Source organism: Polistes dominula, unplaced genomic scaffold (assembly GCF_049000335.1).
Source record: "Polistes dominula isolate Pdom_NZ unplaced genomic scaffold, Pdom_raw_medaka contig_338, whole genome shotgun sequence".
Taxonomy (NCBI): Eukaryota; Metazoa; Arthropoda; class Insecta; order Hymenoptera; family Vespidae; genus Polistes; species Polistes dominula.
Window position 1 is genome coordinate 116480 of NW_028301083.1, and position 23476 is coordinate 139955.

Genomic DNA, 23476 nt, shown 5'->3' on the forward strand with positions numbered 1-23476 from the left:
ACTAAAGAAGACATTGTATGAAATGAAAAGAAAATGATTAAACTTGTTTTCCATTTTTTACATTATTTATGTTAATAATAAATGAAAGATTTTACGACGATGAAATGATTTGGAAATCAATAAACATACCAGAAAATAATCAAAACTTTTTCCTCCATTAACAAATTTTAATTAACTCAGTGTACACTTATGCATGTTTCATTGTTCTTAAAGATAATAATGTATCATATAAATACAACTTCATTTTATTAAATACCATAAAGATTGAATGGAAGCCTAGAGGCTTCAGACTAATAAATATTTTCGGAATTTTTAAATGAATAACAATTAACACTTATAAAATTAAATAAAAATGTACACCGCCGTTTATATTTGAAAAGAAAAACTAAAATTACAAATTTTTGTGAGTTTAATAGTGACTTAAACATAATTTTCTTAAATTACATATTCTTTGAATTTTTAGAAAAGTTTTATGTGCATCCTTTTTGTAAAATAATTATTTTTACAGCAAAAGGATATTTTGTCACAATAAATATATAAAAAAGCATGAATAGCAAACAACTTAGATTTTATAGAGATTATGAATATTTCTGAAAATTAGTGTTATTTTATTTAAATATTTAATAATTTAAAAAAGAAATATTTCATCAAAGTGTACAAATAGTGTGTTATTAACAATAATTTATACCATTTATAACTTATGGATATATCATCTGTTTTATGATTAATAACCGCAAAATAGAATTTACTAGACAATTTAAAAAGATGTTTAAGATTATGCCTGAAATGTTTAAATTTAAACAATTGAATTATTAAATATATTGTACTAATGAAAAGATTTCTAAGACAGCAAATATATACAAAATTAGTAATTGTATTATTAAATTAATTACGAAACACATAACAAACGTTATTAAATTACGCAATGTCAAAAACTTGATTAGTGTATATTTTTTATATAGGACAAATATGTATCGACAATTTTAAAATCCGGATTCATTCCACTAAAAGCCTTTCTATATTTAGATAAAAATAATTATTTTTAGACTATATCAACATACCTACAATTTACAATGCTAAAAAATTCTTTTTATAACAAGAATGTTAATTATATCAACTAATCAGCTTGTTAACAGATATAAACAATTTACTGTTTAAAAAAGAAAACACTAATAATAATTATAAAAATACTCATAATAAATAATTGTTATTTTGAATTTTGTTAATAATATGGTCCCTATGTAATTAATTTAATATATTCTAAAAATAAAGAAATTTCAGATTACACAAGTTAGAAATGAAACCTTCAAAAAAAAAGTTTAAAGACGAATGCACTTTATCAGAAGTAAGCTAATCGTAAGGTTTATTTCTTATAATAATGCTGTCGCATATATAACAAAGGGCACCGGTATGATCTTGGGATGGGGGTAGCTGCCAAAAACTGCCACTTTCCAAATTCTCGTAATTAAGATAGAATGCCGAATGCGATAGATATAGATAAACACGAAAATCGTAGAATGTTCTTAAGGCCGGCGGTACATGTAAACGCCTAAATCTTGACTGTTTTTCAAAGGTTTATTTAAAATGGAAGAAATAAATGAATCGTTTTGAAACTCAGCTTGTATATTCATTACATATTAATATATAAGAATCTGATTTTTTTTTCAAAATGGCAGCCGTTTAACTAATCTCCTGAGGCCCTCGCGGCGAAAGGCATCAATCAACGTGATTTTTAGCTTTAGTTACAGCAATTTAAAATTAAAAAAAGGGTCGGAGCGTGTTCATAAAAAAAGTATCTTCTAGTTGAACAAAGGAAAAACTAAAAAGTCAAAAAATCGTAAATTGGCACGACTCAGATAAAAAAGTCTGATTTTTAACCCTTTTTTTACACGGTTTTTTGGTCAAAAATGGTATTTTTGAAAATTTTTGTGACATTCTTAAAGTTCAACTAGAAGCTAATACTATAAAGAGAATGTGTGCTAAATTTCATAAAAATCGGTTGAAACCTTTTTGAGTTATCTTGCACCACAGTTTGAAAAAAGTCGTTTCGAGAAAAACACGTTCAAAGTTTAGCGTTCGCGTTTAGCGCCGAGTTGAGGCGTAGCATTTAAATGAATTTTTAATCGATAAATAATTGAAATTTCACTCTAAATATTTACAGGCATATTTTTACGATGGTAAACTAACTATTTATGAAAAAAAAAATTCAATTTTTTTTTTATTTTACATGTATCGCCGGCCTTAAGCAACTTATGAAGATCTATCAATTATCTTCATTCTATAAACAGCCTTGTGTGTAGCATAACAACGGCCTTCAAACTCTTTTACTCTGGTCTGCACAGGCCAGGTCGTAACAATACATATATCTATAGGATTTAGCCTGCGTGAAAAAGAGATAGAAGACAGTGTACTTTTATTTCTTATTATTTTGGTCCTACTCTTTATGCTGTGCTTCATTGTCTCCCAACTCTTGTCTATTAAGCGTTGTACAATGTGTGCTTGTGTATGCTTGAATATTCTCTAGTCTGAATCAATTAGTTTTTTGACTGGACATTAGATAGCAAGTACCATTTGCCGTTTCTCACAAGAAAAACTATATTATTGTCTATATGTAAGTTTCAAGCACTAGTTCAATCCATGCAAATTAGAATTTTGCATTTGATGAAGTGCTACCTTTGATTAGGCAACTGAAAAAAAACCTAAAATAATAAATATGCAGCAGTCGCATTAAATTTACAACAAAAGAAAAACCAGACATTAACGTTGTATTTTAAAAGTATATTGTTCAAGTCCAAAGTAAATAATTTATTTCATACAATTAGGGTGACCATATGGCACTCGTATCCTTAGTAAAAAATTAGAAAATGGAGTCTGTATAAAATGTCAAGTAGTATATGCAAAATAAAATGTAAAATAATTTTTAAACTTGATAACAATATTATAATAAATAAATCCATTAGTTATCTAACTCCTGATACTCTGCATTCGTCTCATTTCCTCGAAGATTGGTTTTTTGAACATTTTACTTCTAAAGTGTATTATATGCCCATATCTGTTATTTTTTGTTTGTTTCTTTTACCTAAGTATTTTGCTCGCCAAAGGTAATATAAATATATCGATAAACTAAAGAAATAGAAGTAAAAAAGTAAAAAAAAATAAACAAAATTTAAATCATCTAACATCCATATAAGAATAATTCCATTTGCAAGCATCTGTATGGATTATAATTTTGTCACTCAATACTGTGATTAATTGACAAGAAGGGTTACTTCTCTCACTATAAATTTGAAATGTTATTTTGCCAACCTCAACAAAAATATTAGTAAACATCGTAATTGGTAAACACTGTTGTGGTGCCCATTGACCTGTATTGTCACATATAACTTGAACTCCTTGTTTCGATTGAAAATTATCAACTTCTTGATGATTGTCATGACAACTCAATTCTGCAGTGGTTCCAGACAAAATAGAAGATTCGCAAGTCACTCGTTGTCTGTTTAACTTACAATCAGCTGCTCTTGATGCTGAAGCTAATGGTTGGCAATCTATTTCTAAGATGATCATTTAGAAATCATTTAGGAATTAATTGAAAATAATAAAAAAACCATTGTATATCACGTTGACTGCCATGTCAGCCATATATAGCTGATGATAAAAATTCTGAACAGGCCTCGTCGGCCATATTTGGTTGATGTTTATTTTAATGTTTACAGGGTAAATTAGTATAAATTTTAAAAGATATCTAATAGAATATGAGATTACTAAATTTTTATAAAAGTAAACTAAAAATAATTTGAATTTTTAATATAAATTTATTAAAAAAATTATTTACAATAAAATGCTTTGAAACAGTCTATTATACAAAGTTGGAGTTGATCAAGTTAATCTGGGCAAAACGTTGTTGTTCTTTTTATATTTTTTTGTTCCTTTGATCGGTCCATTTAGTCTTTTATACGAATAACATAATTTTTTGTCAAAGAGCAGTTTTTTTAGAAGGCAATATTATGACTACGTTGATCTGAAAATTTATTTATATTATCTGTCAGAGTTCTAATAATTTCAGAGCTATAATAATATTTCTCTAAAATTTCTAATATTTTCTAAAATTTTTAATATTATTCCTTCTTGAAAAAATGTTTTCAACTAAATACATGTCGTGAAACATTTCGTTCTAAACGTTTATATCTTTTGTTACAAAAAAATTAAAAACAAAAACTCCTTAATAATCTTCCATAAAAGATTGCACTAACCATAGGAAACAAATTTCTTTTTAAATGCAATAATGTCTTACTACAATGAGTGACTATCGACACAGTATCATTATATATCGGGACTGTTGTGTAGCGAAGTATAACAGCACGTATGGGCCTGATGGAAATTTCCTTGAAAACTAGCGTTACCAGTCAACGTGATGTACACATGACATATATTTTGTCGTATTAACCCATTACCCGCCAATAGCTTTTTTTTTTGAACATTTTTCCAAGTTTTTTTTTTGAAGTGAAAACTTCTTTAAAATGGGGGTGATTTGAAAACGGAAACGATGAAAAAGCGACAGGTGGCGATAAACAATACAAACAAACTCGATGAAACGGAAAAAACGGAATTTTCGTATTGTGACTAGTAATGGGTTAAATTTTAAATCTTACCATTAAAAACTGGAATATTTGACCAGTTTCCTTCTTCATCACAAAATACGTCACTGGTATCGTTTAAAACGTATTCATAATTACAGCTATAAACTAACTGAGACATGATTGGTAATTTGTTACCCTCCTGCACGTCGCAATTGCTTTGTTGCAATTGGCATTGCAACTTATATAATTGCAGATAACCATTTGCTGTCTGGGGAGGTACCGTACAAACATATTCTTGTACTGTCACATTTGAAGCGAGTATGAACATTGAGAAATCTGTGAAACGAAACAATTGTTTAACTATTTGATCATTTGTCAATTACGTTTCCTACAAGAATCATACGAAGTAAAAAATAAAATCATTTTTAAAATAACAAAATTAGTTTACTATCAGTTAGTAAATTAACGCGTAATTTACGAGTTCAACGTTACTGTTTGCAATTGATCTTATCATGACATTTGTTTCCATCATTCAAGAAAGTTCAAAGACGTTTTATAATTTTGTATAGAACTGGTTTTTGATTTCTTGTAACGAGAAACGTCCCATATTGGTACATTAAATCATTTATTGATCTTTTATGTAATAGAAATAATATGTTCCTTAATCTACGAAAAATACTTTTAATTTTTATGAGGAGAAAAAGAATTTTCTTTTGTATACACGTATAACAATAGTTAGATTCTATATATTACTAGATGTTATTTAAACAAATTATATATATTAGGATGCTTTGGCAATGCTTTGCTGTAGCTTTGCTATAAAACGTTGATTTAATATAATTCTAAAATATTAAATGTATACAAAAAATAATACTACAATTAAAATAGAATACATGAAATAATAATACACGAAAATATATTAAAAGCAAGGTTAGTTATGTCATAAGTAATTCTGGAAAAAATGTGTAATATATTATAATTATTGTAATACAACGACATCTATTAAAAACTTAAAGTATTTAAAGACATAGATAAATTTTAAATAATAAATCCTTAAATTAGCAATGCATAATAAAAATAACAGCGATAAAAACTATCCTATATACAAAGATGAAAAAGATCACATAAAATAAAAAAAATCATGTGTGCAGATCACACGTTTTAGAAGTAAGACCTTCAAAAATCTAAGTTTCGAGAGAATGAGACGAATGGACAGTTTTAAGAGTAAGATAATTGTAGGATTTATTTATTATAATATTATTACTATATATAATAAAAGTAACCGGTGTGGTCTCTGGGTGTAATAGCTGATAAAAAGTGCACTTCTTACAATTCAAGCAATAAAAACGGAATGCTGAATGCGATAGTTATAAATAGTCACCAAAATCGTTGGATGTTTATCAAAGGAAATATTATTTATCAGAAATTAGGTAAAAATAAATAATCCTTTTTTTGAAACTCAGGTATAAAATTTTTTTGTTAGTATGATTTTCTATTTCCCGTTTTCATCTACATTTTTGCGTTATATAACAAACATTTGAGGATAGATGAAATAAAGACGTTACGAAAAACATATGGAAAATACTGCTGGACTGAACGAAGGTTCTGGTAAAATGCAATGAAAGATCTAATAAAGATATTCTCTAGAAATGTTTTTTCAACTCTGTAGCCTACCACACTTCGAGACCCTTATTATTTATAACATATCTCTTCCTTATTCTTTGGACCACAAACTTATCTTTTTATATACTCTCGTCTAAATAAAGATCTAAACAATGAAAAATCTAAAAAATTCATTGAATCGTATCGCTGTGTTGCAACTAATAACTGTAGATGCTGTTAAAGAAGGGAGCAATTGTGGTCGTATTTTTTTTGTTCCATCGGGTTTTGAATTACAACGATTTTAAAATCTATTTTTATTCTCGTTGTTTTATTTTATATTATTAAAAATTAAAAAAAAAAAATTTTTTTCTAAATTTTTTTCTATATTTGTAAAATAAGTTATATTATTATATTCTTATTGGAAATATAAAGTAATTAAGGTTTATTTGTTTTTGTAACGTGTCTAGTCTCGTGTATTTAAAAATTTTTCTATTTTATTGAAAAATTAGTATAAATTTCTTAAATACGCAAACATTATAATTAAGAAACATGTCTTTGGATATTTATAAGAAAAATATTCTACAATGTTGTTTAATTTTTTTCCTCTGATGTATCTGATAATCCTTTCATTTTTTTGTAAAATATTGCAGACAATACAATTATTATATTCTATGTATGTCATAATTATTAATTATAATATTCGCGAAATAAAGAATTTAATATTAATTTTTCAATAAAATAGAAACATTTTTAAATAGAAAAGAAATGACACGTTTGGTAAAATAAAAACAGACCACGCACCTTCTTTATTTATTTCGACTGTCGGTTGGTTTGGACCTTATATTTTTGTCGCATACCTACGTGCTTATCTCTGTTTATTCTTGTACCCTTCTATCGCTCTTACCTACAAGCAGGTATAGTATCGAAATTATTGTATATGTGTCCACGCTTTGTAGTATGCAGTCGCACCAAAACACACACATATACAACCAGGAGCGATAACTACGAAGTATAGCATAAAGAGGAGACCGAGAATAGGAAAAACTGTATAGCTATATTCCGTCTCATTCTCTCGCAGGCTAAATCAAATATGTTTGTCTCTTTTTTTCTCATTATTTAGTATAGCAGCCGTTTCATAGCTTCGTTACATAGCTCTGTTTCCGTTTATTTACTTTTCAGATCACTCCCAGTCTAAAGAAGTTTTCACTTCCAAAAAATTTTATTAGGATCGGTTCAATAATTTCGGAATTATTAGTGGATAACCATTATGACACTTAATTTTTATATATAAAGATATATATGGAGTATTTCACGTAAACTAGACAACTTTTGACCCCGATACTTTTTGATTTTGATTAAACTTTTTTATCATTTTAAGCTTCATTAAAAAACTTTTTGAGAATTTTTTCAGATTTTTTTGCTCAATTGTAGCAGATTAACAGCAAGTTGTAAGATCTATTGCAAGCTTAGCGGGTTTTTGAGAGGTTGCAAATCGTAAAAGGATTAATTGCAAATTGTATAATAAAGAGTATATCTTTTGTATTTTAAACGGCTTTGGCAACACGGGGAAATTAGATATCCCTAACCGGATAGAGAACAATTGATTCTCCTATATACATTGTATATATTATATGTAAACTATATATATGAATTATAAAATATCTTGAAAATAAATGTACATATTTCGAAGATAAAAATTTTCTTCTAAATAAAGTTATAAGTGACGCTTGGGTTTTCCAATGTTTGATAACCTTTCTTTAGAATGATTACAGAGGTTATTGTAACGTTATCGCGAATAAATATATATAGGCTTATCTCAACTTTATAATTTAATATTTAAAACATTGAAATAAAAATGCATAAAGAAAAATAATCATATTATTTAGCAAAGAATAAAAATTAACTAAAAAACTTATTTATATATTTTATTATATAATATTATAAAATATTATATATTATTATTATATAATACTTATAGTGTTATAATCCTGTAAAATTTCGATGAAAAGATGAATATTATAGATACATTTTAAATTAATGTTTATACTTTATAAAACTAATTTAGTTGTGAATATATCAATTTTTATGCACAAATTAAATTATGATTTTTCTATTTAAAGAAATGCAACCTATATGAAATCGTGGAAATATATATATATATATATATATATATATTTAATATTTTTCTGAAAAGAAGAAAAATGCATTCAAAAGATTTTTTTAGAAAACCCATAAAGTTGAAAACATCTAGTCCTTCCCTCTCTCCTATCCTTTTAAATATAACATTTAGTAAATATGGGTAGCAGTGGAGCTTCTGTCTAAATTTAATATCCTTTTCATTTTCAATCGTAATAGAAAATGTAATAGAAATAAGTACATTTTTCTAATAATAAGAGAGATCTAATAGTTAAAAGAATTTTTTTCAAAGTTATGTAGAATATATATAGATATAATAAAACGAATGTTATAATGATATTTATACAGTATCCGAAACAACGAATTAAAATGACTTAACCGAATCTATATCATTGAGATATATTTTTCCTCGTTTTATTCGCATGTGAAGATAATTACTTTATTCGTCTATAATATGTCTATTATTTCTATTTATTATAATACGAAAAAATAATTCATACGAAACTTTCTCTCATGACATGAAAAGGAGTATATGAGTATAATGCCTATTTCTTTTACTTAAGCAAAAACGTAGAGGAAATTTCAAGGACAACTATTTTATAATATGAAAATTATCACATATAGTATAAAAAATTGTAAAAATCTTTTAAAAATAAATATAAAATAATATAATCAAATTCTATTACTTACAATCAAATAAAATTAAGAGTAATCCTTTTCTATTCATGATATTCATAATAATTTACAGAAAAAAATATAAAATTAACATTTAAATTAAAATAAAATTCAACGAGAGTGGCGTATCGTGTAGTTTACCATCAACTCAGACTCACTACAGATAGCACAACGGTCCAGTAACAGACGCTTAAGCAGTTTTATATGTTTACAATGTATTATATACGTGATATCAATTTGTTCCGATATTAGGTTAAAAGTCAGGATTTTTTATCTTTGAAATGCATATCATCAAATTATTACACACACTATTACATAGTATTATATCATCCACGCTATATGCATGAGCTACGTATAACAAGAACTATGTTATGTAGACTAAGCTCAGACATTTTTCAAACTATACAAAAAAGCAGGGTTTTATAAGAATTATGCGTTGCACCCTATGTGTAAGAACATACAATCAATTGTTTTCGAGAAAACGATGGTAAAAGTTTCCCAAACATCCATTTAAGCCAAATTATTTTACATGTTTCTAATTTTATTATGAGCTATTTGCAACGTAACGAATACAATCGCGATCTCGTATTAAAATTTCTTTAGAATGGGGGTGATTTGAAAAAATGTAAAGTGGCGGTGTAAGGAGGCGATGAAACTCAGCGATAAAACGGCCACGATACTAAGTAAGAAGAAAAAAAGACAAACATATGAGATTAGGCCTGTAAGAGAATGCGACAGAATATAGCTATAAAGTTTTGAAGAGAAAACTTCTTTAGAATACGGAGTGATTTGAAAAATTGAAACACGGCGGCGATGCAACGGAGCAGCGGGCGGATACGTAACCGCCACGATATTTAGTAAGAAGAGAAAAAGTGACAAAAACAAATATTATTTGCTATTATATATCTAATAAAAAAACAATAATGTAACTTATTTTAAATATATAGAAAAAAATTTAGAAAAAAATTTTTTTTTTTAATTTTTAATATTATAAAACAAAACAACGAAAATGAAAAATAGATTTGAAAATCGTTGTAATTCAAAACCGATAAAACGAAAAAAATGCGGCCACAATTGTTCCCTTCTTTAACATCATCTACAGGCATTAGTGGCAACCAAAAAAGAAATACTTATATGTGCTAACCCATGATAAAGATATCTCAAATTCACAGAAAGTGTGAGAAGTGTAAGAGAAAAAAATTCATTTACCTGAGTTTCAAAAAAAAAAAAATTATATTTACTTTGTTTAGAGGACGGCGTATCTTTCTGTCGATAAATATTCTACAATTTTTGTTTTTATCTATGGCTATCGCATTCAGCATTCTATCTTGATGGATAAAATTTTGAAAATATTAGTTTTTGTAAGCTACCTACACCCCAAGGCTGGTTCCTTTTCATGAGAACAGAATTATAAAAAACAGGGAAGGTCTATTGAAATTCTATCTATATATATTATCTTTATTATCGATGCGATAATATTCATGCCTATAGTTTTTTTTAACAAAACATGTCATATCTTTTCTATTTAAAAATGTTTTTATTTTATTGAAAAATTAGTATTAAATTATTTATTTTTGCAATTGAAAAAACATTTCTAGAGAATATCTCTATTAGATCTCTCATTGCATTTTACCAGAACCTTCGTTCAGTCCAATTCAGTATTTTCCATATGTTTTTCGTAATGTCTTTCATTCGTTTATTCTACAATGTTTGTTATACAGCGCAAGAATGTAAATGAAAACGGGAAATTGAAAACCATACTAACAACAAAAATTTTATACCTGAGTTTCAAAAAAAGGATTATTTATATTTACTTAATTTCTGACGAATTATATTTCCTTTGATAAACATCCTACGATTTTGATGTCTATTTATATCTATCGCATTCAGCATTCCGTTTTTATTGCTTGAATTTGGAAAAGTGCACTTTTTATCAGCTATTCTACCCAGAGACCATACCGGTGACCTTTATTATATATGGTAATAATATAATAATAAATAAATCCTACAATTATCTTACTCTTGAAATTGACTCATCTGACTCTATGCATTTGTCTCATTCTCTCGAATCTTAGATTTTTGAAGGTTTTACTTTTAACACGTGTGATCTGTTTTTTTCATAAATGTCAAAATATCTCAAGTTCTACTAAACCGATTTACTTGAAATTTGGTGAGAGTCTTCTATATGAATTACTCTATCGTGCAAATAAAAATCTTATAAAATTTTTAATTTTTACTATTTTTAAAATATTCGGGAAAGTAAAAAAAGTGGTAAAAATAATATATTTTTTTTCAAACAGCTGTAATTTAGTCAAAAAAAAAAACTTTTTCAATTCTTTTAGTTCGAACAATAGCGGTATTATTCTAAATTAATAATCCGTTTCAATTTTTTATTTCGGATTACCAGGAGAGCTACAATCTTGATATTTGTCGCGCGTCGTTTTTTTGGGACACTCCAACTCATCAGCCTATATCTTTTTCAATTTTGAAGTTTTTAACTATTTTTTTCCCCATGTATTCTCGAAATATTAATGAATATCTTGTAACATTATAAATACTAAAAATATTATTCGTCTTTTTGTTATTACATTTGAAAAAGTACCTAAAATTAATGCCTCTAGGCCAGAATACCCCCTTAATTAACCACGAACGCTTTTTTTTCGATGAAATGATATCGCCTTCAATTTCAGAATGTTTTTCTTCATTTAAATTTCCTGCGTCTTCTTCCCTCTTTACAAAATCTGTAATTTTATTTTGCTCGCTTATAACTTATAGGGATTCTTATAATTTTTTAAATGTTAAATTAATAACTTAACAATCTTCAGCAGTGCTAGAGTCATCAGGATCAATTTGATTTACATCTTCGGATGCCATTTCCATCAAATTTGCTTCGTCAACTTCTTCTTCCACTAATAAAAATTGAACATTTTTAAGATTCATATTCACAAGAACTTTACTTTCGCTTAATTCAGCAAGTTCTAATGTGTCATTAACTTCATTTTGTGACGATTCATGCACGTTTTCTATTTCAACTGAAGATTCTTTCAATATAAACGTTCTATTAGACATTTTTTGTCACCAAACCATAGTTTCGACGGCATGGAAAACCTGATCTTCTGTGTATTCTTCCTCTTCTATAATCTTTTCAATATTTTCTGAATACGTCCTAGCGGCTTTATGATCAGTCGACACATATTCTCTTTCAACTTTTCTACAATCAATTGCATAACACTTTTTGAATCTTGGGAGCCAACAGTTACTAGCCACAAAATCTGTACTGACAGAAGATTCCCCAAATTCTTGAAGATTTTTGCAAATCTCGAGTATTTTTTGTTTAATTCTATTATTTTTCAATGGAATTCTTTTTTCCCAGCAATCATTAATCCAAGCTTCGAGTTCCTTTTCCATCTTCTTAATTATTAGCGGCCTTGTACGAGATCCGGATAGTAAAGATCCTGCAGCAACTTCTTATCTCTTTTTATTTGTCCTAACATACCAGACTGTTGATATACTCAAATTCAGGCTTTTTGCAATGTCAGATACTTTTTCTTTTTTTAAAAGACGATTCAAGATTTGTATCTTGATTTCTAAAAAGATAGAAGTCCTTTTCTTCCTTATAATTATTTTTTTATCTTTATCGGACATGACTTGGGACTGGAACTTAATGTCGTAAAGATGAAAAAGTTATTCTTTAAAACACCGTGGCTCAACGCAGTCTGCCGACCAGCAGCATGAGAAACTTTTTAGTAGAAGAGCTGAGTAGCAAAAAAATGCAACAGTTTTATAAAAGCTGATATTTCGATATTATGTAGTATTTAGGGTGTATAGCAATAGCCTGCCGTCAGTCAGCCAGTTTCGTTAGCGATTAGAGGGGGGACGGTTTCAAATTTGTGAAAAAACCATGTATGTTGCAACAGTTTTCTAAAATCTCAAAATTGGTTTCTGAATAGTGAATTAACTAAAAAATGATGTGGATACCGTCAGTCCTCAAAATATCGTAACGGGACACGTCAGCAGCGCGTCAAAGTTGTGAAAAAACCATGTATGTCGCAACAGTTTTCTAAAATGTTAAATTTGGTATACAAGTTTTTAATAATAGGAAAAATCAAAAAAACATAGTCAGCTTGAATTTTTATTTAACATACGCTGTCAGCGGTCGATACAACAACGCGCCGCGCATCATTTATAGTCCGAGAGCTGAGTCGAGCGCGTAATTTCGCGCGCGGCGCGCTGTTGTATCGACTGCTGATGGCGTGTGTTAAACTGAGCAGTGACGAAAAAAAAATTCTTTAAATTAAAGTGGTGTTTAACTATAATAATTTTTCTTTAACCCCAAACGGGACTGACTATTGAATCATCAACAATCATTATACCATTCAAGCAAACACACACCACAAAAACTCTATCATGTACTGTGAGTTACAAGCCTTAAAACATGTTATTAAGATAATAGCCAATGACCACAAAAAAGAAAAAAAGAAAAAAAAGAAAAAAAAGAAAAAAAAGAAAATAAAAAATAAGCAATTGAAAGAAAAAAATGACTTTTTAATGATCAATCATCTCGTATAATGCATTATTATTATTTGTTTTATAAACATTTTTAGACATTTTACTTTGTTTTTTGTGTTTTTTGTATACTTTTACTAACTTTCTTCCTTTTTTTTATATTCGTTTTTTACTCGTCCCTAAAGTTTCTTTTTTTTCTTTTTTCTTTTTTTTTAAATAATTTAAAAAAATCAATCATCAAACTTTCAAGTGTACTGATTTTTGTCTCTGAATATCTTTTGAACGCCTTATTTAATCGCCAAAACATAAGACACCATTTTTATAGAGCACTTAATTTCCTACATTAATTTGTATTGTCCACTTTTTAATAGTCATTTATTGTCGAGTTATAAAATTCATAAACAAAAATGAAATTTGTCTAAAAATCATCAAATTTAAATCTTTAATATCATTCAAATGGTGAGGTTTACGGAAAAAGTATAAGATACCTTTTTTGTAGAGCATTAAATTTCCTACAAAATTCGTTGAAAACATTTTTCTGTACAATCAATATGTTAATTAATCAAATGTAAAGAATAAGTTTCCAATTAATATTTTAATGAGTAAATTGAATAACGTTATTGCGCTTATTAGTACAGTCTTAAGAATTTTAATTGTTAGCGTTTTGATCATACCAACACGATACTTTCAATGTAGTACGTTTGAGATCAGGTAAAATTTCTGCTCACTCAGTGGATAAACGTTAGGCTAAAAAAAAATGTAGTTGTTTCTGAAACTTTATGAGGAGGAAAACTTTCTAGAACGTATTCAAGGAAGCTTGCAGGTGTGACCTTACAAGGTGAATGAGTTGCCGAACCTTGAATACAAGATTTTCTGGTCTAGAAGTCATTAGTAGTTGATGTTCTATGGATCAGACTTACATGTCACAACAAAGATGATTTTCTCAGACTCAGATATTATAGTCAAGATGATTTCCTCAGTAGCAAGAACCACAGCTAAGATGATTTCCTCAGTTGTAACAAACACAGCTAAGATGATGTTCTAAGAAGCAGGTTTCACAGGACACGTTTTGGAAGATGACAGACTGACAGCACTGCATGAAACTGGCGAACTTCTAAAATCTTCGTCTTAAGGGGACGTTCCACCTGAAGCACCCAAAAAAAGGCTATTTTCGCGAATTTTTTCCAAGAAAACTATAAAAGATGCCGATATAAAAGTTGTTGGGTTTGTTAAATTGAGTCTTAAACTACATAAATAAATTTTTGTTTTTTCATTTTAATTATTTTTTATTGCAAAAACAGTAGTTTAAAAAAACACCTCAAAACTTTAGTGCTTTGGTAGCTCCATCAGAACTTGAGAATGACTTACCTGAAACATAAAAGTAAAATGGTTTTATATTTTGTATGACTTCAGCTACAAAATGACAGTAATATATAAAATTTTATCAATAAATAAAAAAATGGGGGACAAATTACAAAAAAACGTTAAAATGACCTTTTTTTTCGTTGTTTTTGACTAAAAATAAATAGTAAAAATTAAAATTAAGAAAAGATTTAGTGTCACTTTGTTACAGCTCATGTGTAGAATATGTGGATTAAATTTTATAAGAATCGGCTTACTGGTTCGTGAGATACGATGGAGCTAGTATTTCGAAACATAGTTTCGAGATAAACGCGTTTAAAGTTTTTTTTACTCAAAATCGTGAAAATTTTTACCTAAACTTAATCTGCGATGCCTGGACTGTACAAAATACCTTCTTCTTGTTCATATTCTTCAATTTCTTCCAGTCTTGCCTTCTTCCACTTTGATCTGGCATTTTTTGAGCACTCAGAGCTTCGACGGTTCGCAGATTCGATACGTCGGTCGTCGCATCTTTTAGCAAAGTCGATCGCTCCTGGCCCAAGTTTCATGCCCGTCGTTTCCATTATCTTTATCACTGTTCGAAATCCTTCGTTGAAGATACATGCCAAAACTTTGCACGCATTTTCAACAACTTTTTTGCCGTTAAACATGTGTTTAGGTGCCATGTGCCTTAGATTTGAGGTACTTTCACCAGTCGATGGAACATTTAGAATGCTTCGGCTTGGCATCAGTCGAAATTTTGTGGTAGTATCCTGCTCAAATCTCGTTTTGCATATCCTATGAAGAATTCAAATTTCTTCTGACTGCTAAACCGTAGATCTCTGAGAGTTCTTTCATCAATTTGATTGTAAATTTTTAGTTTTTACTTCAGGAACTTTTTTCACAACAGTCGTTTTTCTCTTCACTACTGTTTTTGCTACGGTTCTTATTTTTTTTTTTGCGGTTCGGCGTTTGTCTTTTAAATTTTCTTCTTTTGTATGAGAGCTTTTCTTGCCTTATTAGCGCACTTAAAAATACGTTTTGCCACTTGCAAAATACACTTTAACTTTTTAACAATGAAATCTTCACCGTATGGATGATAATAAAGCAGCATTTTAATAGTCTTGGAGTCTCCGACGCCGATATAAGAACCGTGCGCGCCGAACGCTCAGGAGAGCGGTCCGAGATAGTAACGTTCAGGCAGCAAAAAAATGTAGTTAGAGACATCGGATCTTTTTGAAATTTTAACACAATATTTCTAAATATATATACATTCGAAACATGTAAAAAAAATTCAATTTTTTAAAAATTGCAAGGTGGAACGTCCCCTTAAAAACTTTTTGAATGTGTACGATAACGTTCTTTAAAATAAAAGCGAATAAATATTAACGAAATGTAATTTAAAAAGTAACAAGTAAAGCACAAGAAGAGTAACATAATTTTTCTTATTTCATGTAGAGAACAACTTTTTCACAACCGATACCGACTAGAATGGTTTTGCATCTGAAAACAACTAAACAGCTGATTACGATCTTTTTTTTCTTAACATCTCAATTCATTCATAAACAACTAACGTTTTATTGATTAGCAACTAACATCTTAGCAATCGAAAACTTATGGATTAAAGTTTAAATCTCATTGATTAACAGCTGACTGTTCTCCGACTACTCAATCCGCGTCTCTAATATTTCGTCCCTTTAAATCTTTTTTTATTTTAATTCTAGAACAAGCTTTAAACACAATAAATAATGAGGTATGAATTTTAATCTATTAGACTGAAAAAAAAATAAAAAATTGCGATGCGGAGGATCTTCTTATTAAAATTAAGAGCTCATATTTGGTGAGACTACTTTTATGGTGTCTAGCAACCCATTTTTCCGTGGCACTTGAAAAAAAAAAGTCATTTTTTTGATCCACCCTAATGCATATATATTATTATATATATATATATTTTTGTGTGTGTCTTTTGTGTGCATACAAAATACAAATGTGTAAATTATGAAAATGTATGACTGTTGTCACACAAGTTTTATACATTTGGGTATATAATAATTATTAAATTAAAAATAAAACATTAGGTAGATAACATTGGTCATGGTTGTTGATAGATAAATCAGTCTACGTGTACAAACACATTCTTAGATAATTAGAACTTAATTAAAAAATAGATAATACAACGACAAATTGCTTTATAATATTGTAATAATATCAATATTCAATCACATACCAATCATATTAAAAGTTTCTTATTTTTTATTATTATTAATTATTAAGATTAACTTTTGTTGTATGATATATTTGATCTATGATTTTATGAACAGAATTGTTTTTTATATATATAATATAAATAAAATTTATATATAAATCAAAAAAAAAAAAAAAGGAATAATTAAAATTATATAAGGTGTCACAAAAAATTTCTTTTTCTTGATGATATGTTGCACAATATTGTATGCCTAATATTTTTTTTATTATTTTATTAAATAATATCGATTCTACTCTATATACCTTTTTCTTTACTAAAATACAGTATTTACTTAATTTTCAGTATTTTCTCTACTGTATTTACTGTTTATTCAACATTAAAAAAACCCACCCTAATATATATATACAGAATGAAATATACTAAAGTAAGTTTAAAAAAAATAAAGAAAAATAATAAAAATTTTTATAAGTAAACGGTCTTATTATAGTTAAACGTGCTATTCGTGTAAGATTATTGGAAAATTAATTGTTTGCGTTTGTCAGTTTTTATTTTTCTTGTTTGAAAATCATTAACCCTTTGACTGCTAAAGGCGTATATATACGCTATCACAAATCCATCAATATACTCGAAAGGCGTATAAATACGTTTCACAAATCCATCAATATACTCGAAAGGCGTAAATATACGTCCTCTGTATTTTCTTACTATCACATCTTTATTGCTGTTTTACAGATTAATTTTACATGGAATTTATTGATATGTAACGTAGCAACTAAATTACTTTAAAAAAATTTTTAAAAACTAAGAACTCAACTTTTTATAACTTTTTTATTCATAGTAGTCAATATAAAATTTTTATTATACAATACAGTGACTCAAGAAAGTATCGCAAGATTTATAATAAAGTATTTTATTAATTCATAATAATATTATAAATATTGTGTTAGCATAACAGCTGCTAGTCTTGGAGAAGGAAAACTAGTTTGTAGTGGTCCTCGGGGTTAAGGGGTCGCAGTCACCACGACACAACGCGTCCTCAGGTTGCGGATAGAGGAAAAGCCCCTTGGCCCTTTATAGGAACAGAGGTTAGCTGCGAATAAATAGAATAAGCAATCGCGGTCAGCCGACTTGGAATTAGCCCTCCTGTTCGGGGGTTACGCGTAGTTCTGATTATCTCACACCGTAAAACGACTTTTATCATGAAACAATGAAAACCGCCATGGATTCTAATAAGGTAAAATTTTCCGGAGAGAAACTAGTCCCATGTTCGGATCTTTGGGTGGAGACTACCTTGGGAAATTCGTGTCAGGTAAAATCAAAAAAGGGAAGGGACTTTCAAGTGGGCACCTGGAACGTGCGAAGCCTGTTCAGACCTGGGGCGCTCCAGGTGATGGTCGAGTAGGTCGAGAAGTACGGTGTAGAAATCGTCGAGTTACAAGAAACTAGATGGGCCGAGGAAGGCTCGGTCAATGCTAGGGCGTATACGCTTTACTATGGAGGGTCGGAGAAAGATAGTTTAGGCGACGGGTTTATGATTAGGAAAAGAATATTATCCGCGGCAAAAGACATTAGGTTCTTAAATGAAAGATTAGGATTGCTCGTATTGCAGGATCGATGGTACAAGATCGCGATTATTAATGTACACGCGCTGACGGAAGATAAAAAGGACGAAGTTAAAGACGGGTTCTACGAGGAACTTTAGCGCGTAGTGGATCAATTGCCGAAAGATTACATGAAAATAGTCGTGGGGATTTTAACATGAATATCGGTAAAGAAGAATTTTTTAGACCAACGATCGGGCCCGAGAGTTTCCATGAGGAAAGTAACGATACCAGAGTAAAGGGTAATTAACTTTGCGACCGGAAAAAATCTTATCGTTAAAAGCACGTTTTTTAAACATAAAGATATTCATAAAGAAATCTGGATTTCCCCGGACGAAAATACCCGTAAAAAAATTGATCACGTTCTGGCAGAAAAACAACGACACACGAACTTATTAGATGTTAGGTCGTACAGGGGGGCGGATTGTGACTCGGATCATTTTTGGTTATTGCTAGGATGAGGAAACAGCTTTCCGTAAATAAGACCAATAAACAGCGGATAGGGAATAAACTGATAAACGTGGAAAAGTTTATCGAGAGAGAAAACGGGACAATGTACGCGGCCGAGGTAACAAAAAAACTCGCGACCACAAAGAAAATTGAAAAAGCTAGTAATGGTACGGATAAAAAATGGGAAAACATACGCGACGTGGAAGTTAAATCGGAGGAAGCCATCGTATGTTTTCGTAAAAGGCACAAAAACAAACCGTGGTCCGACGAAAAATGTGAGTTAGTGGACAAAGTCGAGAAACGAAGCACGTATCTCGTGGCTGACCTAAAACGCTGATCTAACCCGGAACCAATTTTATAATATTAGGCAAGCGACTCATAACTTAATTAAGAAAAAAAGCGACAATTTTTAAAATTTGAAAAAAACGTTAAATAATTGAGATTGTAATACAGCGATATTTATTGAAAAATTACAGTACCTACAGACCTAGGTAACCTTAAAATAATAAGTCCTTAAATTAACAATAAAAAATAAATATAATTGTGCTAATATCAATCATATCTTCTCAGTTGAAAATTTTGTATTCTTGCGCGCTGTAAGCAATTTAAGAAAATTTATTAGTAGGGGATGAACAATAGAAGAACGTGACAACTTTGCTTCTTTTCTTTTCATTCCCATCTCTCTCTTATATACGAGAAGACACAACAAGCACTTAACACGTGTAAATATTACAATAATCAAACAAAGAGAATTACTTGTCAAATAACTTTGACAAATACATAAACCTGAGTGTAATAAGAAAGTGAAAGTGAAAAGAAAAGAAAAACTCTAAGTACTTTCAACGGATCATAACTTTTCATACAATAAAATCAAAATAACCATTTATTCGGTTTTGAAATATATTTTTCGGAATAGATATAATGGATCAAATAGTATCACAAGGTCTTCTTATACTGAATAAATTTGATCCAAAAAATATAGATTTTCTTAAATGGCAAAATTATCTTGAATATGCAATCGATAAACTCGAATTAACAGATGACCAAAAAGTGCCTTTTGTAATTAATATGTTGGAACCCTCGGTTGTATACACGATTTTGACGCATTTAGATTTAATTAATCCTACACAAATTAAATACGACCAACTTATATCCGTGTTAGAAAACACATTCTCAAAATCCAAGAATGAACTTGCAGCTAGGTGTCGCTTTATTTATCGTGATCAAATGGAAGGTGAAAAAGTACTAGATTATAGTTTAGCTTTAAACAAATTGTATCAAAAATGTAACTATGACTGTATAGATAAGTCTCGACATCGATTAATACAACGATTTATACATGGGCTAAGAAGTTGTCAAATACGAAGTCGTTTATTACAAATTCAAAATTTAGATTTATATGACGCAGTAATGATAGCTAAAAGGTATGAATTTAACGAAAATATGAATTATAAATAAAAAATAAGATAAAATAGATGAAAATGAGATATATAAAACATCATACATCAATTAAATTTCTACGAAAAATTTAGAAAAACCGCTAGTTTAAAACAAATTAATTATTTTTTAAAAGATAAATATTTTAATCAAATACCAACATAATAATGAAGCAATTTTTACTATTGCCAAAGATTTTTATAAATGTTGCGAATTGTTGTATAAGCTACGGGGCAGATATGTTTCTCGTACAAGATTAAACGTTTATTGAAGAAAACAAAAGGGCGATTTCTTCTTTCAAAAAAAAAAAAAAAATTAATAAATAGAGAAAGTTTAGGATTCCAATTATGGATTTTATTTTTTTTGAAAGAAGAAACTAATCGCATTTAGGTATGCGATAATTTTTAAATATTTTATGTGCCAGTTATAAATACGCTATTCATAAAATAAAACACGCAACTATATGTTGAATGATCGAAGAGGTCATATTGAATGACAAACATCTTATTGTATGATGACAATATATATAAATATATATAGATAAAATTTTTCAAAGTTTACAAATACATGACATTATCGTCAAAGGGATGATAAGGAATAGAAAACTGTCAAATAACGTTATTATTAACCGTTTACCGTTTATTTTGATCGATTTTTGAATTCGCAATAACAGATAAAATTGTTTATAATGTTCGATAATGTTTATAATTAGAAAAAAAATTTATGTTTATCATTAATTACCGTCCCCTTACCTTTCTGTTTCAAGTCACTTGAGTTTAAATACAGATTCAGACAGCGTTCATCATATGGTTAAGATAACAAACAGAACAACTGAATTTTTATTTTACCTAACTTTATACTTTTGTTTTAACATTTCTCCATCTTTTATATTAAACTACAATTTTTTACTTATGTAAATATGAATGAAAACAAATATTATCTCTAAATATATTTGTATATATATAAACGATTGATTTTCCTACATATATACTTACGGCCCTAGTTATTAATAATTCCTTTCTACTACTATCTCTCTAAACAGAAACCTTATTCCTTTGCGTTTTTAAAAGCGTAGAAAAGATATCAATGTGATCTAATTATTCTATTGCGAAGAGGATCACTTATCGTATGTATAAATAATATCTTTTTTTATTCTAAAATAAGCTATGAACTCTTTGACATTCTTTATAATAATACTAACATTTATGTTTATCAATACTAGTTAAAATAACGATATTCGGTCATAAAAACGACAATCAAATTAATAGAAATTAACAAAGCTTCCAAATAAATTTTCTTCAAAGTATGTGTCTCATTAAATATTGCTCTTATTTTTAATCGTATAAAAACCTTCTTAAACGATTAAATTACAATTGTTGGTTAATTATTTATAAAATTTCATAACTAATTATAGAGACGTACAGATTTATAAGATGTTACTGTTTATGTATTTCTAGAAATTCAAATTAATGTTTTTATTATCGATTCTGTCTATAAAATCAAATATATACAAACGTACGATCTATTTATACTTATTCAGATTTCTATTATTTTAAAATCATCTTAGATCTCAACCAAGTAAGAAGAAATTGATAATAAAGCAAAGGTTAAAGGTATACATATAGAAAGTTATTTGAGTATTTGGATAGTAAGATTCGCTTATATCGCTAAGTTTTATGTTCTCTGTAGAATATCTTTGAAAATGAGTTTGAAATTAAATATTTTTTTGTACAAAAAATGTAGAGAAAGTTTAAAGAGGGCAAAGTGTTAAACATATTGTAGAATACCTCTGGTACTTGGATTATTTTCGATATCCTGACGTATGTCGTGAGACAGTTGAATATTGGTTTGGTTTTTTCAATCTTTTTGAAGATTATATTCTTATAAATTTCCATTAACCAAAGTGAGAACTAAAGAACGTATAACGTTTTTATCGGCAATAGTAAAAAAATATCCTTCCTGGACGTTATGTCACTTTGAGGATGCTTTAAAAGTTCAAAGACGCTGTTTATATAGATATATCGTACAACTTGGCTACATTTTTAACCGAGGAGAATGGGTTAAGATTCAGTAAAAAGATAATTATTTATATCAAATAACGTGTATGATTTGAATTCTTAGTGAAAAATAAAAACATTTCTTAAAAATATTAGTAAGGGTGAATAAGAAATCTGCATTTAAATTTAAAATAATTATTATATGAATGAGTCGTTTTGTACAACAATAAATTTTTTTAACTAACTAAAGAAGACATTGTATGAAATGAAAAGAAAATGATTAAACTTGTTTTCCATTTTTTATATTATTTATGTTAATAATAAATGAAAGATTTTACGACGATGAAATGATTTGGAAATCAATAAACATACCAGAAAATAATCAAAACTTTTTCCTCCATTAACAAATTTTAATTAACTCAGTGTACACTTATGCATGTTTCATTGTTCTTAAAGATAATAATGTATCATATAAATACAACTTCATTTTATTAAATACCATAAAGATTGAATGGAAGCCTAGAGGCTTCAGACTAATAAATATTTTGGGAATTTTTAAATGAATAACAATTAACACTTATAAAATTAAATAAAAATGTACACCGCCGTTTATATTTAAGAAGAAAAATTAAAATTACGAATTTTTGTAAATTTAATTTTTAAAAAGTCGGCTTTAACATAATTTTCGAAAATTACATATTCTTTGAATTTTTAGAAAAGTTTTATGTGCATCCTTTTTGTAAAATAATTATTTTTACAGCAAAAGGATATTTTGTCACAATAAATGGCTAGTTCTCCAAAAAAATCGATATTGATGTCCTTGATCATTTTTATAAACCAGGATCGTAAATTATGAAAAGTTTTTTTTTAATAATACGACTGTACTAGATCTACGAATGTATGAAACAAATTTATTTTTTATATGATAAACAACAAAAATATGTCCAA

General features: G+C 28.4%; 2 protein-coding genes and 1 long non-coding RNA gene across 4 annotated transcripts; 1 reads left to right on the forward strand and 2 right to left on the reverse strand.

Annotated features, from left to right (window-relative positions):
- Positions 1-660: 660 nt before the first annotated feature.
- LOC107072647 (uncharacterized) lies at positions 661-9183 on the reverse strand. Of its 2 annotated transcripts, XM_089176380.1 has the most exons (4): positions 9006-9183; positions 4650-4913; positions 3307-3551; positions 661-3212 (listed from the first exon to the last, which is right to left on the reverse strand). In XM_089176380.1, the coding sequence occupies exons 1-4, from the start codon at positions 9049-9051 to the stop codon at positions 3039-3041; spliced, it is 729 nt and encodes a 242-aa protein (XP_089032506.1). In that variant the 5' UTR covers positions 9052-9183; the 3' UTR covers positions 661-3038. The 2 variants fall into 2 exon arrangements, with proteins under 2 accessions (XP_089032506.1, XP_015188227.1); XM_015332741.2 differs by having other exon boundaries at positions 3166-3551; positions 9006-9182.
- Positions 9184-14808: 5625 nt separating this feature from the next.
- Positions 14809-15405, reverse strand: LOC149031293 (uncharacterized). The gene is made up of 2 exons (XR_016177857.1): positions 15212-15405; positions 14809-14864 (listed from the first exon to the last, which is right to left on the reverse strand). It is a non-coding gene; the product is annotated as an uncharacterized LOC149031293 (long non-coding RNA).
- Positions 15406-18250: 2845 nt separating this feature from the next.
- On the forward strand, positions 18251-18745 carry LOC107072632 (uncharacterized). The gene is made up of 2 exons (XM_089176363.1): positions 18251-18352; positions 18446-18745. Exons 1-2 carry the CDS (start codon positions 18251-18253, stop codon positions 18743-18745), a joined length of 402 nt encoding a protein of 133 aa, XP_089032489.1.
- Positions 18746-23476: the final 4731 nt, after the last annotated feature.

Excerpts from the sequence above, each read along its gene's own strand:
- LOC107072632 (XM_089176363.1), top strand. The coding sequence starts at position 18,251 with ATGAAAACCGCCATGGATTCTAATAAGGTAAAATTTTCCGGAGAGAAA. Across the intron at positions 18,353-18,445 it reads CCTTGGGAAATTCGTGTCAG|GTCGAGAAGTACGGTGTAGA; the intron begins GTAAAATCAAAA and ends ATGGTCGAGTAG.
- LOC107072647 (XM_089176380.1), bottom strand. The coding sequence starts at position 9,051 with ATGAATATCATGAATAGAAAAGGATTACTCTTAATTTTATTTGATT. Across the intron at positions 4,914-9,005 it reads ACTCTTAATTTTATTTGATT|ATTTCTCAATGTTCATACTC; the intron begins GTAAGTAATAGA and ends TTCGTTTCACAG. Across the intron at positions 3,213-3,306 it reads TTACTAATATTTTTGTTGAG|ATGCTTGCAAATGGAATTAT; the intron begins GTTGGCAAAATA and ends TAATCCATACAG.